The sequence below is a fragment of the Drosophila simulans genome, chromosome 3R, assembly GCF_016746395.2.
Source record: "Drosophila simulans strain w501 chromosome 3R, Prin_Dsim_3.1, whole genome shotgun sequence".
Lineage (NCBI taxonomy): Eukaryota > Metazoa > Arthropoda > Insecta > Diptera > Drosophilidae > Drosophila > Drosophila simulans.
Genome location: NC_052523.2, coordinates 7939776 through 7952605, shown reverse-complemented (window position 1 = coordinate 7952605; position 12830 = coordinate 7939776). Strand labels below are relative to the sequence as shown.

Here is a 12830-nt window from a genome sequence, read left to right as displayed (position 1 = left end):
AGAATCCAATTACTAAGCAATACTATATAAATTAATATTTAATATAACCAAATAAGCTAACAAAATGAATTATAAATTTTCAAATTAACCCCAAATATGACAATGCTACCTATTTTTTTGCCCGCTACTGTAAGTAAAAGCGCGAAGTGCATCTCTTAATTGTCAAGCGTTGTTTATTCAGCTATATTTCTCTGCCATTCGTTTGGTTTTTGGGTTCTTCCTGTAACTTATGGCCATTGGTACTAAACTGGATCTGAGCTTCGCATTTACGTCTGGGTTTTATTTTCACATATGTATATTAAGTATTTGTGTATTATTCATAAGAGTTGCCTTTAGGTGGTTAACAAATTAAAGCTATCGACTAATTTTGATTCTAGAGAAAAATTTAGCACACAGAGTTGTAAGTTGTAAGTGGTAAGTGGTAAGAAGAGTTCGTTCGTTTAGCGGATATCAATCGAGAAGCGAGTTAGAGAGATAGGATAAACTTATGGGCTAGGCAATAAGGTTGTACTGCTATTTGATGTGCCGGCAGAGGTGGAACCGCATCCATTTCAGCGCCCTGTCGCTCATGGCCTCCGACTTGGGGGAGTTCCCGCAATCCGACAGCCGATGGCATCCGGCGCAGTCCGCCGGAGATCGACGATAGCTTTCGGTGGTGGTGGTGGCGCTGCAGCTGATTAACTCGGTGGTGCTCTCGAGAATCGCCTCGGGCTCAGAGCCAGGTCACATGTCGCCCGCGCAGTCCCAGCGCAGGTCATCCGCCTCGTGGGTCAGGTACCGGCCGGCACCCACCTGGGCCTCCAGGTTCCGGAGATCGCGGTACGTCTGCTTGTCCTGCAGCCAGTAGTGCAGCAGACTCTTGTCCACCGTGTACCGCTTGCGCTGCTTCACCTGCAGCAGGTTGTTGATCAGGTCGATGGCTGGGGAAAACAGAAGGAATTCATAGATGAACCTGGACTTGAACGTTGTGCTTAAGCTCTACACTCACCATTGGAGGAGATCTCCTTCCAGGGATTTGGGGGATACATGAAGGCCGCGTTCTGGATCTGGTCGTTGATGTCCTCCTCCTCGTTGAAGGGGAATGTGCCGCTCAGGCTCACGTAGATGATGACGCCCACGCTCCACATGTCCAGAGATCGATTGTAGCCCTTGTTTCGGAGCACCTCCGGTGCCAGGTAGGCCGGAGTGCCAACCACCGAGCGACGGAAGGATTTCTCGCCGATGATCCGGGCGTAGCCAAAGTCGCAGAGCTTCACCTGCGGGAACTCGGCGTCCGAGGAGAGGAGCACGTTCTCCGGCTTTAGATCGCAGTGGACGATGTTTTGAGAATGCAGGTACTTGAGGGCAATCAGAATCTGGGTGATCAGGAACTTGGTCACCCGCTCACTCAGGCGGCCCCTCGCATGCGACAGGATCATCTCCAGCATGTCGCCCTTGAGCTTCTCCATCACCACGAAGATCCGCTCCGGAGTCTCGAACATCCGCTCCAGATTGACGACGCCGCAGTGCGAGATGTTCTGCAGGATGGCCACCTCGTTCTTCAGCTGCGCCTCCTGTTTGGTGGGGAAGCGCAGCTTGTCGATCACCTTGATGGCCACCTCGCGCTGCGTCTTCTTGTGCACGCCGCCGTAGACCACACCAAACTGCCCGGAACCGAGCACCTCGTCCGGAAAGATCTGGTACAGCTGGCCCATGTCCTGGACCTGCTCCTCCGATTCGCAGCATTCTGGAAAGGAAACAAAGCGTGCTGATGCATCGTTTGGAGTATATTTGGAGTACCTACGCGTATTGGTGACGTGCATGAAGGCCTGCCGGATGCTGGTCTCCCAGCTCTTGGCAATGTCACTGCCAATTCCACTGTCCGGCGGAGGTAATCTGACGGCCTGCTCCTCCTTGGCGCCCACCTGCGGATCCTGTCCGACGAAGTAGCTGAGATTGGGTAGGCGCAGCTCGAAGCAGTAGTTGCACTCCGGCCGTGGATCTCCGAGGTGGCTTTCGATCGACAGGAGCTCCGCCAGCGGCAGCTCCTTGTGGTACTTGCTACCCTGTTCCGAGACGAACAGGGTGATGGTCTTGGAGTCCAGTCGCCAGTAGTAGCGCTTCACTGCCTTGTCCAGCGAGGTGTAGTGCACCAGCCAGCCCTCCTTAAGGGCCTGGCCACCGCGCTTCTTGGTGTGCTTGACGGACTGGACGATCCTCATCAGCGGGATATTGGCACTGGGCGAGGAGGAGGTGGAGGACTGGGACTGCTCCGACTGGCCGTCGCTACTGGACTTGCTGGTCTCACCACCACTAACGCTGGAATCATCGACCAGTCCTCCGTTGACCAGCTCGGGCGGCGAGTTGTGGGCATTTGTGAGGGCTTTCGGTGCTTCTCTGGGTCTTCCGGCCACCAGATTGACACCGCTCGACATGGCCGACTTGTACTTGCCATACTCGGATCCGTCGTCGCCGTCACTGTCGTCGAACTCCTCGCGGAAGAAGTTGTCCCGCTCCTTGGCGCCGGCCTGGATCTGCAGCTGGCTCAGTTGGGCCTCACCCGTGCAATCGTGGGGCACCTTGTCCATGCACTTCTTGTGCGTATTGTACTGGCAGTCCCGGCACTGGAGGCCCTGCTTGAAGAGTCCTTTGAGCAGCTTCTTGCACAGCTGGCACACCGTGGGTATGCCGTACGTGTGCACCATGAATGTGTGCGGAATACGGAGCACCATCAGTCCATTCCGGCTGCCCGACGAATGAGTCCTTTGATGGCGACCGGGAATATTCTGGGAATTGTGGAAGGCAGGTTACTTAATTAGCAAATTAAGAGGCTCTGGGGATGGATGCGCATGGGGTATTCCCTGTGGGCAGGGCTTCTTTAATAGCGTTAATTGGCCAAAACGAATTTTCATAATTTGGCCGGCTTCTCTTGAAACCTCATTCCAGGATTTCTTTTGGAAGGATTTCGAAGGAAATGGTAGGCAAAAGGATGGTGGAAATGGCTTCAGTGTTTTTGGGAAATTATGCTCGTTTATAAAGAAAGAAATGTTTAAATAAAAAGGTTTGTTGTTGCTGTCTATCTATCAGAACGCAAGAAATCGAAGAAAGGAGTTACTTTTTAACTGTATCCTTAATTTTCCTGACTTCAGACAGTTTGAGTGCTATCCCCAGTTATAATTAAGTGCATTTTTCAAACCCCCCTACGAGTGTTCTAAATAGTTAATAAAGCATTTAATGTGCGCAGTATAAAAAGTTTATTAGAAAAGCGTGAAAACAATACAAATTAAAAGTGTGAGCCACGTTAAGTACAATTTGAAATACGCGCAGTGAGGACAGGCGGAAACTAAGAACTACCACCACCCTTAAAGGACTTACACACACACACTCGCACACTCATTCACACACACTCTCACTCACACATACTGCATATGCTTATGATAGCGAATATGAAAGGTCCTGTCTGGCTGTCAATGCTTTATAATATCATTCATAAGGTCCGACATGCGCTTTACCAGTGAGCTGCTCGAGTCGTTCCGTCCGGTCGAGTCCTCCGTGGAGACGAGCGACTGCTGGGAGCTGCCGGACGGACTGCGGGGCGCCTGGAGCGTGAAGGAGCGCCTCGAGGTGGCGTCATTGGAGCGGTTGCAGTTGTTCGGGATTTTCACCACGCACCGCTTGTGATAGTTCTGGCCGCATCCTGTGGACGGAATGCAAGGACACGTTTGGAGATTAGTCGAATAGCTCGGAACCCCCCCATTGATATCACACTCCGATTCACATACCGTCGCACTTGAGGCCCTGGCGCACCAGACCAAACAGCATCTCGCCGCAGAAATCACAGAAGGTCGGTCCCTTGTAGGAATGCACATTCAGGCTGTGCGGTTTGAGGGTCGGCATCTCGGAGGTCGGATACAGGATGGCTGCAGTGTGGGCGAGAAAAAGATACTTTAAAAGTGGGTTCGCCATAGGAGTACGCCTTGAGAGCTAGATTACCAAAGTGAATATGATAATAGATGAAAATGTAGCTCTATTATTTTTATATATATAGAAATATAACTTTAGAATGGATTTTTCTAATGGTTGTTAAGCATTGAGTATCATAAGTAATAGTTATTGATTTTTAACTTTGTTTAGAATAACTTTGTATTATTAATGACACATTTGCATATTCACAAATGTATCGAATAAAGCTACATTTTTTACTATATCCGTTGGGATTTAAACTGTCATGTCACAGCTTCGACACATTCATCTCAAACATGCCCTTTGCAAGTTTATGAATTGAATGAGTGATGTCCATCGACGAATGTGTCACCCCATTGAAGTGGGTGGAATCCCAATCCCTGGCTACTTACGACTGGCGGTCAGCACGATTTCCACGAGGGTCTCGTCCACCACCTCCGCTGCCGAGTTGATGATGTGCAGCACATTCGGTGTGCTGTAGTCATGGACGAAGAGGAGAATGCGTTCCGAGAGGTACGTGAGTCCGCTGTCCGGGATCTGAAATGAGCCAGCAGGATGTGAGCTGTGCGCACTACGAATGCGGTTGGAAAAGTGATTGTGGCAATGGCAATGACATGGGCATTGGCCATTTGTGATGTTCGGGTTCGTTTAACGCTTATTTTTGCATTGGCCGAACCATTATCATATCATATTCGTATCTTAATTGATTGCCCGATAAGATCCAGCCTGCCATATGCACAAAATTTCGTATTGATTTCAATTGATATGAACATTGGTGCTTTGTTTGCTTTATATCTACACAGTTGCAAATACCCTTACAAATTAGAAATAAATTAATGACCCATCGGTTTAGAGGTATACTATTATGTAGCTTTGCTAATAATACTATAAATATGCGAGATATTGTGAGCCTAGAAGGAAGCTAAATTGTGGGATGATTATGGTGATTCGAATATTCACGGAAGCCCATGAACCATTGTGTGACTTGATGAAATGCCAGCTTTGCTGGAGTTAATTGATAAAATCTACTGCCAGTCATGGCGGATACATGTACACATATGCAAGGCACAATTAAAGGTCCATGGGTCTTAGATCCTGTCCAAACCAAATTAACCATTCACTACTTCTCCCCCTCGTCTGGATAAAAGTTGTACGCATTTGGAGCTGGATTGCCAGCTGGGAACGGAAGGAGTCGTGCCCGGAGCAGCTGTCGTTGGCAATGGATGGTTATGGAACTTAGGAACGCCACCAGTTGCGGCCTGGTTAATTGAATTGGCCATGGGTAGCTGCGTCAAGGGGAAGGGGGTGGTGAACGGGCCATGCGGAAACGAGTACATGCCTATGTAACTTGGACTTACTTAATGAAATAAAGCAATTATTGTGCACACATACATACTAGGATTAATCCGACCTTTTCACTTGTCTGCTAGAAATACAGTGTGCAATGACTTCATTCTAGTAGTGGGTGGAAAACTACTTTATGTGGCAATATGTTTAATCCTCTTGGAGAAATACCTTCCTAACTATATTTTGTGTTTCCTCAACTTCCAAGTAAAGAGGTCTTAATTTCATTAAGATAGTTATTTCATTCAAGTATCTATTTCTGTTTTTTCTCTGCATAAAACCACTGTAACTTATGGCCCAACTGCACAGAATGTTGACCTGCCCGCCATTTGACTTTTGTTCAAATATTCTACAATTGACATGATTACTGGAAGGTCCTTGCATAATTAACTAAATGGCTTCAGATGTTGACCTCCTTTGCTGTTTTAGGGGTTTACTAATTCTTTGGTAGCGTTCAACTAGCAAAAGATACATAAACAGACATTTCTCTCAATACTCCCTCAAATATTATGCATGTCCTTGAATCCTGTGATTGAATCCAGATGTAAGTTAAAATGGTTCACCCCTGGCCTCACCTTTGTGTTGATGAAATCGCAGGCCAGGTCCTTGAGCGTCTTGAGGGTCAGCGAGCTGGCGGGCACACAGACCGCATCGCGCACGCTGCCGAATTGGAAAAGGAATGTGACTTCAGGACCCTCCATGATAACGGGAACGCTGCCGACGCCGCTGCCGACGCTGGCTGCGCTGCTGCCGTTGGAGGTGCTGTGGTTGCGTTGGGCCAGGATTGCAGTGGTGCGGGAATCCCCTCGCTCACGGAGCTCCCTGTCCTGTCCCGTCCTCGAATCCAATAAAATTCCTCTTTTCCGCTTCGCTTGCAGTGATTTCTCGGGGCTTCCCGCCTTCAGCCCCTTCGCTTGTTATTGCAAATGCCAAGGACGAGCGTAAGTTTAATGCTGCTTGCTCCTGCCACCGTTATCCTTACACCGCTCTGGCTGCCTTCTGTTTCGACCGCGGTTCGGAGTCGGTTTTGCGGTTCAAGGATTGCAGTCGGTCACGGCTCTACGTGTCCAGATGAGGTATATGCACCAGATTTGCCACCACACCACGCAGCCTCTGGATCATGGAAACTAACTGCAAGGATAGTGGCAAAGGATTACTCATAAAGCCATTGCAAGTTTCACAATAAATGCCCTTTACTTAGCAACGGGAAATATTTTAACTTTTGAGAAATGCTTTGGATTCACAAATATTTCGCATACGTTCGTCACGCATTTCGTATCAAATTTGAATATTCCCTTTAATTCTGAACAACAGATAACTAAGACTTCTAATTCACAGGATAACAGACTGTGTGTAAGTTAGGTCATGGCAAACGTGCATCACTGAGACAATGGGGCCATAAATAATACGCCAGTCGATTTCCCGATTCAATGGCCATTACGTATGCCTCGATTGGCCATATGTACACTGTCATTATATTTATATACGTAAAAAACTGGTTGCTAATTGCGATGAGAAAAACTAGAAAGATAAGATCGCCCTGGGAAACTTGCGCGGGGCGATTTGAATTCCTACCAATTATTTTGAAGTGCCCTGCCTGTTTGTGACCCATTTATGGAGTGTGTGTGTGTGAGGCATTAAAAAATAATTAAAAAATCATGACGGCAAATATGTGTGCTGGCCATGAAAGGAATGCCATGAGAAGCGGCGAAAGAAAGGGAGAGAGAAATTATAAGAAGCGACGAAGAAATGGTGAAAGAAGAACAACAAAACGAGACACTCGGCTGCCAGGCAACTTTCTAAAAATTTGTATCTCGGCGCTTTTTCTCCGCTTTTCTGGATTTTCGTTGTTGTTTTTAAGTAGGTGTATCAGTCAAAAGTCGCAGATGGGGAGCCGAGTGCGTTTTGAATTTCAATTGAAGTGCCTTTCCTGGCATCTGCTGGCGGAGCACGGAGGCTGCTCCTCCGCTCCATAATCCTCAAGTGCTTTTGGCCCAGAAAGAAAGATACCATCGGCGAGAAATAGCCGAAATTGGAGCACCAGCACACGCAAATGACGCAGCGCGCAGAGGCCTAAAGTCAAGGCTAAAAACACGTACACACATTTCGATATTAAGATACGTTATGGTATCCAAGAGATACATTCGCCATTTACATAACAACAACAACAGCAACAAGCGGCGATGCCAAGCGAATATCACTTAATAATTTATCCGGCAAATACACACTGGTCGTGAATTTGAGAACCTTTTCAGCGCCTTGCATCCGACGGATGCCGCTTGGACATGATGACTAAGCCCAACTCTTGCTCGTTCGCTTGCCTCGATTTCAGCTCCTGCTGTCTATTTTATTCTATGCGCTGCAATTCGATGTCTCCGCCATCGTCGCCGCGGCACGTTCTGAGTTTGTTAAGCCAAAAGAGCAACTGACTTGGCCAACTGACTGCCAAAGCCGCCGACGATGCCAGAGACCCCCTCCCCTTCCACTCCCAATCCCAGTTCCAGTCCCAGTCGTGGTAGTCGCAGTCGCAGTCTCAGACCCAGACACAAAACCTCATAAAGAGCCCCAACCCGAACCCATACCCATACCTATACCAATATACCCATACCCAAGCCCAAACTCAAACTGAGACCCAGTAGCCAGCGCAAAAACAACTCAAAACCCGTTTGGCGGCACTGGGGAAAATAATTGAAATAAATGCATAAATACATAACTAAAAACTGGAAAAATTAACATTAATTCCTGTTAAAATCAGTTAATAATGCTTTCAGTAACACCTATTTAACCTTTAGCATCTAGCTTTATACATTAAAAGTATTTTTTATGCTTTTAAAGTAAATAGCTTTCTTTAAATCAACTAAATACATACACCAAAAAATATAATTTAAAAATTGTATGGTTAATGAGCTCTTGTACAGCTCTATTTTTTATGCAATAAAATTGTTTTTTTTTAATAAATTTCTTAAATGTAAAATATGAATTTTAGTATGTTGTGTTCTGTAAAGAAATAGTTACCTCAATATATCAATATCAATATTTTTAATAGAGAAAGTAAATACATGTTTTTTTCAGTGTAAACGAATGTATAGAGAAAGACAAGGCCAGAGCGCTGCAGAGGGAGATGGCAACAGAGTGAGAGAGAGAGAGAGAGTGAGCGGCTGAGACGTGTGTGAGTGTAAGCCATGAACCAAAGCACTCGACCCGGCATAGTCTTACTACCCCGCCCTTGCCCACCATTTGTTGCCCAGTTTGTTTGTTTCCTTTGTTTGTTTGTTGTAACGGCCGCACTCTCCAATATAGCCCCCCAACCCCCACCTTCCGCCCCCATTCCCCTTTCTCCCACTACTTTGCCCCTTCTGCACTCTTTCTACGCTTTGAGCGCGCCCATTTAGCGCCCATTTCTTCGCTCGTTGTCATTGTCAAGGCTGTGCGAGAAAACTACCTGAGGGGGGGGGTGTTGGTTTGGGCCAACTCAGGTGGTGTGGTGTGGTGCGGGGTGGGGGTTGGTGGTTTGAGGTTTGATAAGCGATTTTCCCGTTACCGTTAGACGGCCCCAGGGCCAAGGTGATTTCCTTTCATTGTGACGGTTACTAAAGTTGTGCCAAGCGTGCAGATGTTGTCAGCGAAATTATGGATTTTTACTTAAAATGGCAAGGAAATAACAAAAACTTATAAAACGTATTCGATTAAAGAAATATATATTTCAAATTTAAATGTTGATACTTAATGGATTAGCATAAGTAACAGAATCAATAATTCAAAATTTGTGTTTACCAATATATATATATTTTAGAACCAACTGAAAATGATTCTAAAACAATTTCGTAAAATTCGTTACCCAAATAATATGTAAGTATTTTGGAAATATTTTTAGATTTTAAATTGATCAATAAATAACAGCGGCTCATTGCCGAAAAAAATAAACAAATTTGAGTTCATTAATTGCGCCAAAAAAAAAATAGTGTGTATTTGTTAATTTAAAATGTAGCTCATTGACTGGAAAAATAAATTGCAACATTAACATCTATTTCGGAAACAGAAATGAATTATGATATTCAAACTTCTCCAGTTTGAAATTTAAATGACCAAATAAGATGTTCTGTTTGATTCATGTGTTTTTTTTTATTGCCATCCCCCTCGGTTATCGGTTTGTTTTTTTTTCTTTTTTTGGAGGCTGTGCCACCCGTACTCACATGTTTATTTGTTGGAATATTATTAGAATTCGAATTCTTAGATTTATGTGAAACAAACACAGAACGAAGCGAAATGCAAATAGTCACAGTCGACGCAAAAGTCGCGGGCTCTTTGCGAGTCTGATAAGAAAAACGAACGAGACGGGGCTACGGGGAGCGATAGAGAGGGGGCATCGCATGGCATCACCATTATCATCGATAGATAATTAGCAAGGTGATAATAATTCCAAGCCGGGAGCGAAAGCGAGAACGAGATGCGCCGATGATGCCACGCCAAGTTCAAATTCCACTGTGGGTGGAGCCCAAGAAAATCCTATACACGGCGCGAAAATATTATTATTTTAGAGGAAGGATATTAAAGAGGATTTATAATATAATATATAGGATCTACATATATGATGAACCATCTTTTAAAGGCATTTGGAAATGAAATGGATAAAGATATATTTAGAACTTATAGTATTTCTCCTGCTTAACTTAAATTGGAACATGATAAATCGAAATTGGGCTTGTATGAATCTCTAGAGAAGCGTGTAAATGCGATGGAATGGTTCCAGTTTATTGAGCCTGACGCACCGGCCATATAAACACCAAGGCCAGGGAACAACTCGAATGTGTTTCTGTTTGTTTTTCTAGCTCAAGTGGAGATGGTGGACTCCGAAGTGGGAGTGGGAGTGGGAGTGGGGAGTGCGTTATCCGCCCGCCCAAAGGAGCAAATAAATATTAACGGGCGCGGGCGCAGACAAACATTTGCATTGAAGCGTGGCAGGACAATGGTACAGGTGGCACTCAGTAAGGAGGATTAACTAGATGTACACATTCTCAGATTAATTCATAAAACAGTTCTAAGCTGACAAATTTAATAATATATAACTAAGTGTGATGTCATAATTTGTATTTTTAAAGTTATTATATTATTATGATTTGTTTATTAAAGTACTTAGTAATATTCGCACAGTCACAACACAATAAAACTTTTCTAAGTTCCAAGAACCATTGAAAAGGACCCCGTTGAACTGATACACGCATTTAACAAGCCATTCTATAAATGAATGGTGGTGCCATATAGTATATACTTATTTTCCCATTCGAATAGCTGGCATATCATAATTATATGCCTCGTAAAGACACGAATTGAGCACACAACTACCACTCACGACCACCAACAACGAAACGTAGCAAATTAGCAACAAAAGCACTCCACTTATGCACAGGATGATATAATAACAGGAACTGGGAAGCTCGGCAAGCACGGAAAACTCGGGAAACTGCCAAGGAGCCAACGCATGTGACACTTAAATTTTAATGTTTCTCGGGAAAATTCATTTGGTTTAATTTGTTTTCAGCTGGCATCCCTCGACTTTCCGTCGATTATTTTTTACACTCATTTAAGATGCAACACTTGGTGAATGTACATATATATATGCGTGTATATATAGACTTGTTGAAAATGTCTTGCAATTAATTTGAATAATTAATATGCACACGGACAGCAGCTAGAGTACCAACACACCTTCGTTCGTGCCCCATTTCCCCGGGCGCTTTTCCTTAGAATTTTCAATATTTGTTTCCCGTTTCTGCGCGCGTGTGTGCTTGTGTGTGTGTGTGTCGTAGTATTTTCCTTTCTTCTTGCCTTTCCTTGTTTTCCTATTTGTGTGGCAGCATCGTGGACATGTCCACGTTGCGCTGTTTCTGTCGCTGAGGCGAAAAAATGACGAGAAAATTTCGCACGTTTGCACTTCGCGTCGACCGCCGCGCAACTGAAGCGAAATTTCAAAAGGCAGCCAGCAGCGGGCAGCAATCGCAAAAATCAGCAGCAGCGGCTGAAAAGGCAAAATCCAAATGAAATTGCCGAGCTCAACTCAACTCTCGATTTGGACTCGGGTTTATGCTCTCTTTTACCCCCCAAATCCCCCAGAGAGATTCTCCGATGCGAGAGCATTTGGGGGTTGGGGGCAGAGTGTCTGCGATTCCTAGGATGCTGTGTTCAAGCAACGCATCACTTGCCACATTTCTGGCGTTCTTGACGCGCTTCCTCAATTTGATTTTGATTCTATTTTATTTTGGCCTCCTCTCGATTGTTTATTTACTCTTCTCGATTTCGGCTGGGCGTTTGTTTACAATCGGCGGTGGCAGAGGCGAAAGCCATGCTCGCCAAGCTTTCTCACTTTCTCACAGGTGTCTTGAAAGCTTGGGAGTTGTAACGAAGAGAAGCGGCACACTTTTGCTCAGAAATAGGATAGGTAATGCATAAGAGTTGCCAGGGTTGACAGGTTTAAACAAAGGAAAATTAAATAAGCATTAATTTATGTATTTCATATTTAGATTAGAGCCAAAGTACTTGCATATTAGGACTATTTATATCAAAATATTAAGTAATATTGTCAGAAATTGTATCTTTCTAATTATATAAAACAATAATATTAGCTAGCAAGGTAAACTAGTTTGTTAAAATAAACAAACATAGATTACATATCTTAATTTATACCAAAAATATTTGATAAATGTGATATATTTATTAAAAATAAAAAATTAAAATAAGCAAACCATACATTGCTTACGTATACGTAATATTTTGAATCTTAAATCGAAAAGAAGAAGTAAAGAGCAGTTGAAACTTAAGAGACAAGTGTGCCACTCGAAGAGAGTCAAGTGAGCGGGCTTTTAATGGGCGACTGTTGCTCCCGAAAAGCTTTTATGTGCACTGGAAAAAATCAGCGGCAGTGACTTAGCGCCTTTCAGTGAATGCACACGCCACACCGGAGGTCAGTAGCTCGAGGAACTCCGGGGATCCCCCTTTAGGTCGGCCAAACTTAAGAGCGTAAAATGCACATTACGGTAACACGTTGCGGCGGAAAGGTAACCGGAAACGTAAAGCTTTTCGCCAGCATCGTAATCGCTTTTCCACGCTAAGAGCTTTTCATTTCGCAGAATCAGAAAAATGGGGAAAAATGGGCGGAAAGAACTGGGCCAGTCAAACGAAGCGACTTCGAAAAGGGAAGCATAAAATTGCTCTAGCAACACATGGCGCTTACCCCGTCTCCCCCTCCCGCAAAAATGGGGATGCGGATGTGTGCGGGAGGTGGGTGGGTGGTTGTGGGTCTTGGGTGCTGGGAGGCCATTTTTCCAGAAGGGGGGTGAATGGCTTTTGTTGCTGGTGCTGTGCCGCCTGCCAACTGACAACAAAAGCGTCGCACGTAATATAATAAAGAGATTTTCCATAGCATACAAAGCGGGGCTGCGTCGAGACAGTTGCATGTGTCCCGCTACATAGAAAACTACTGTGGAGTAATAACTCAACTAAGTCGGATAAAATATTAAAAATATTTTACTTTAAAGAATTTATAATTA

At 44.7% G+C, this 12830-nt stretch overlaps 1 protein-coding gene across 1 annotated transcript; it reads right to left on the bottom strand.

Annotated features, from left to right (window-relative positions):
• Positions 1-155: 155 nt before the first annotated feature.
• LOC6727578 (serine/threonine-protein kinase D3) lies at positions 156-11264 on the bottom strand. The gene is made up of 8 exons (XM_016176470.3): positions 10993-11264; positions 5862-6417; positions 4335-4479; positions 3762-3899; positions 3492-3676; positions 1784-2765; positions 989-1726; positions 156-920 (listed from the first exon to the last, which is right to left on the bottom strand). The coding sequence occupies exons 2-8, from the start codon at positions 5985-5987 to the stop codon at positions 724-726; spliced, it is 2511 nt and encodes an 836-aa protein (XP_016034172.2). The 5' UTR covers positions 5988-6417; positions 10993-11264; the 3' UTR covers positions 156-723.
• Between the last annotated feature and the right edge of the window lie 1566 nt (positions 11265-12830).

Excerpts from the sequence above, each read along its gene's own strand:
- LOC6727578 (XM_016176470.3), bottom strand. The coding sequence starts at position 5,987 with ATGGAGGGTCCTGAAGTCACATTCCTTTTCCAATTCGGCAGCGTGCGC. Across the intron at positions 4,480-5,861 it reads GCGATTTCATCAACACAAAG|ATCCCGGACAGCGGACTCAC; the intron begins GTGAGGCCAGGG and ends GGCTCATTTCAG. Across the intron at positions 1,727-1,783 it reads CATGCACGTCACCAATACGC|AATGCTGCGAATCGGAGGAG; the intron begins GTAGGTACTCCA and ends TTTCCTTTCCAG.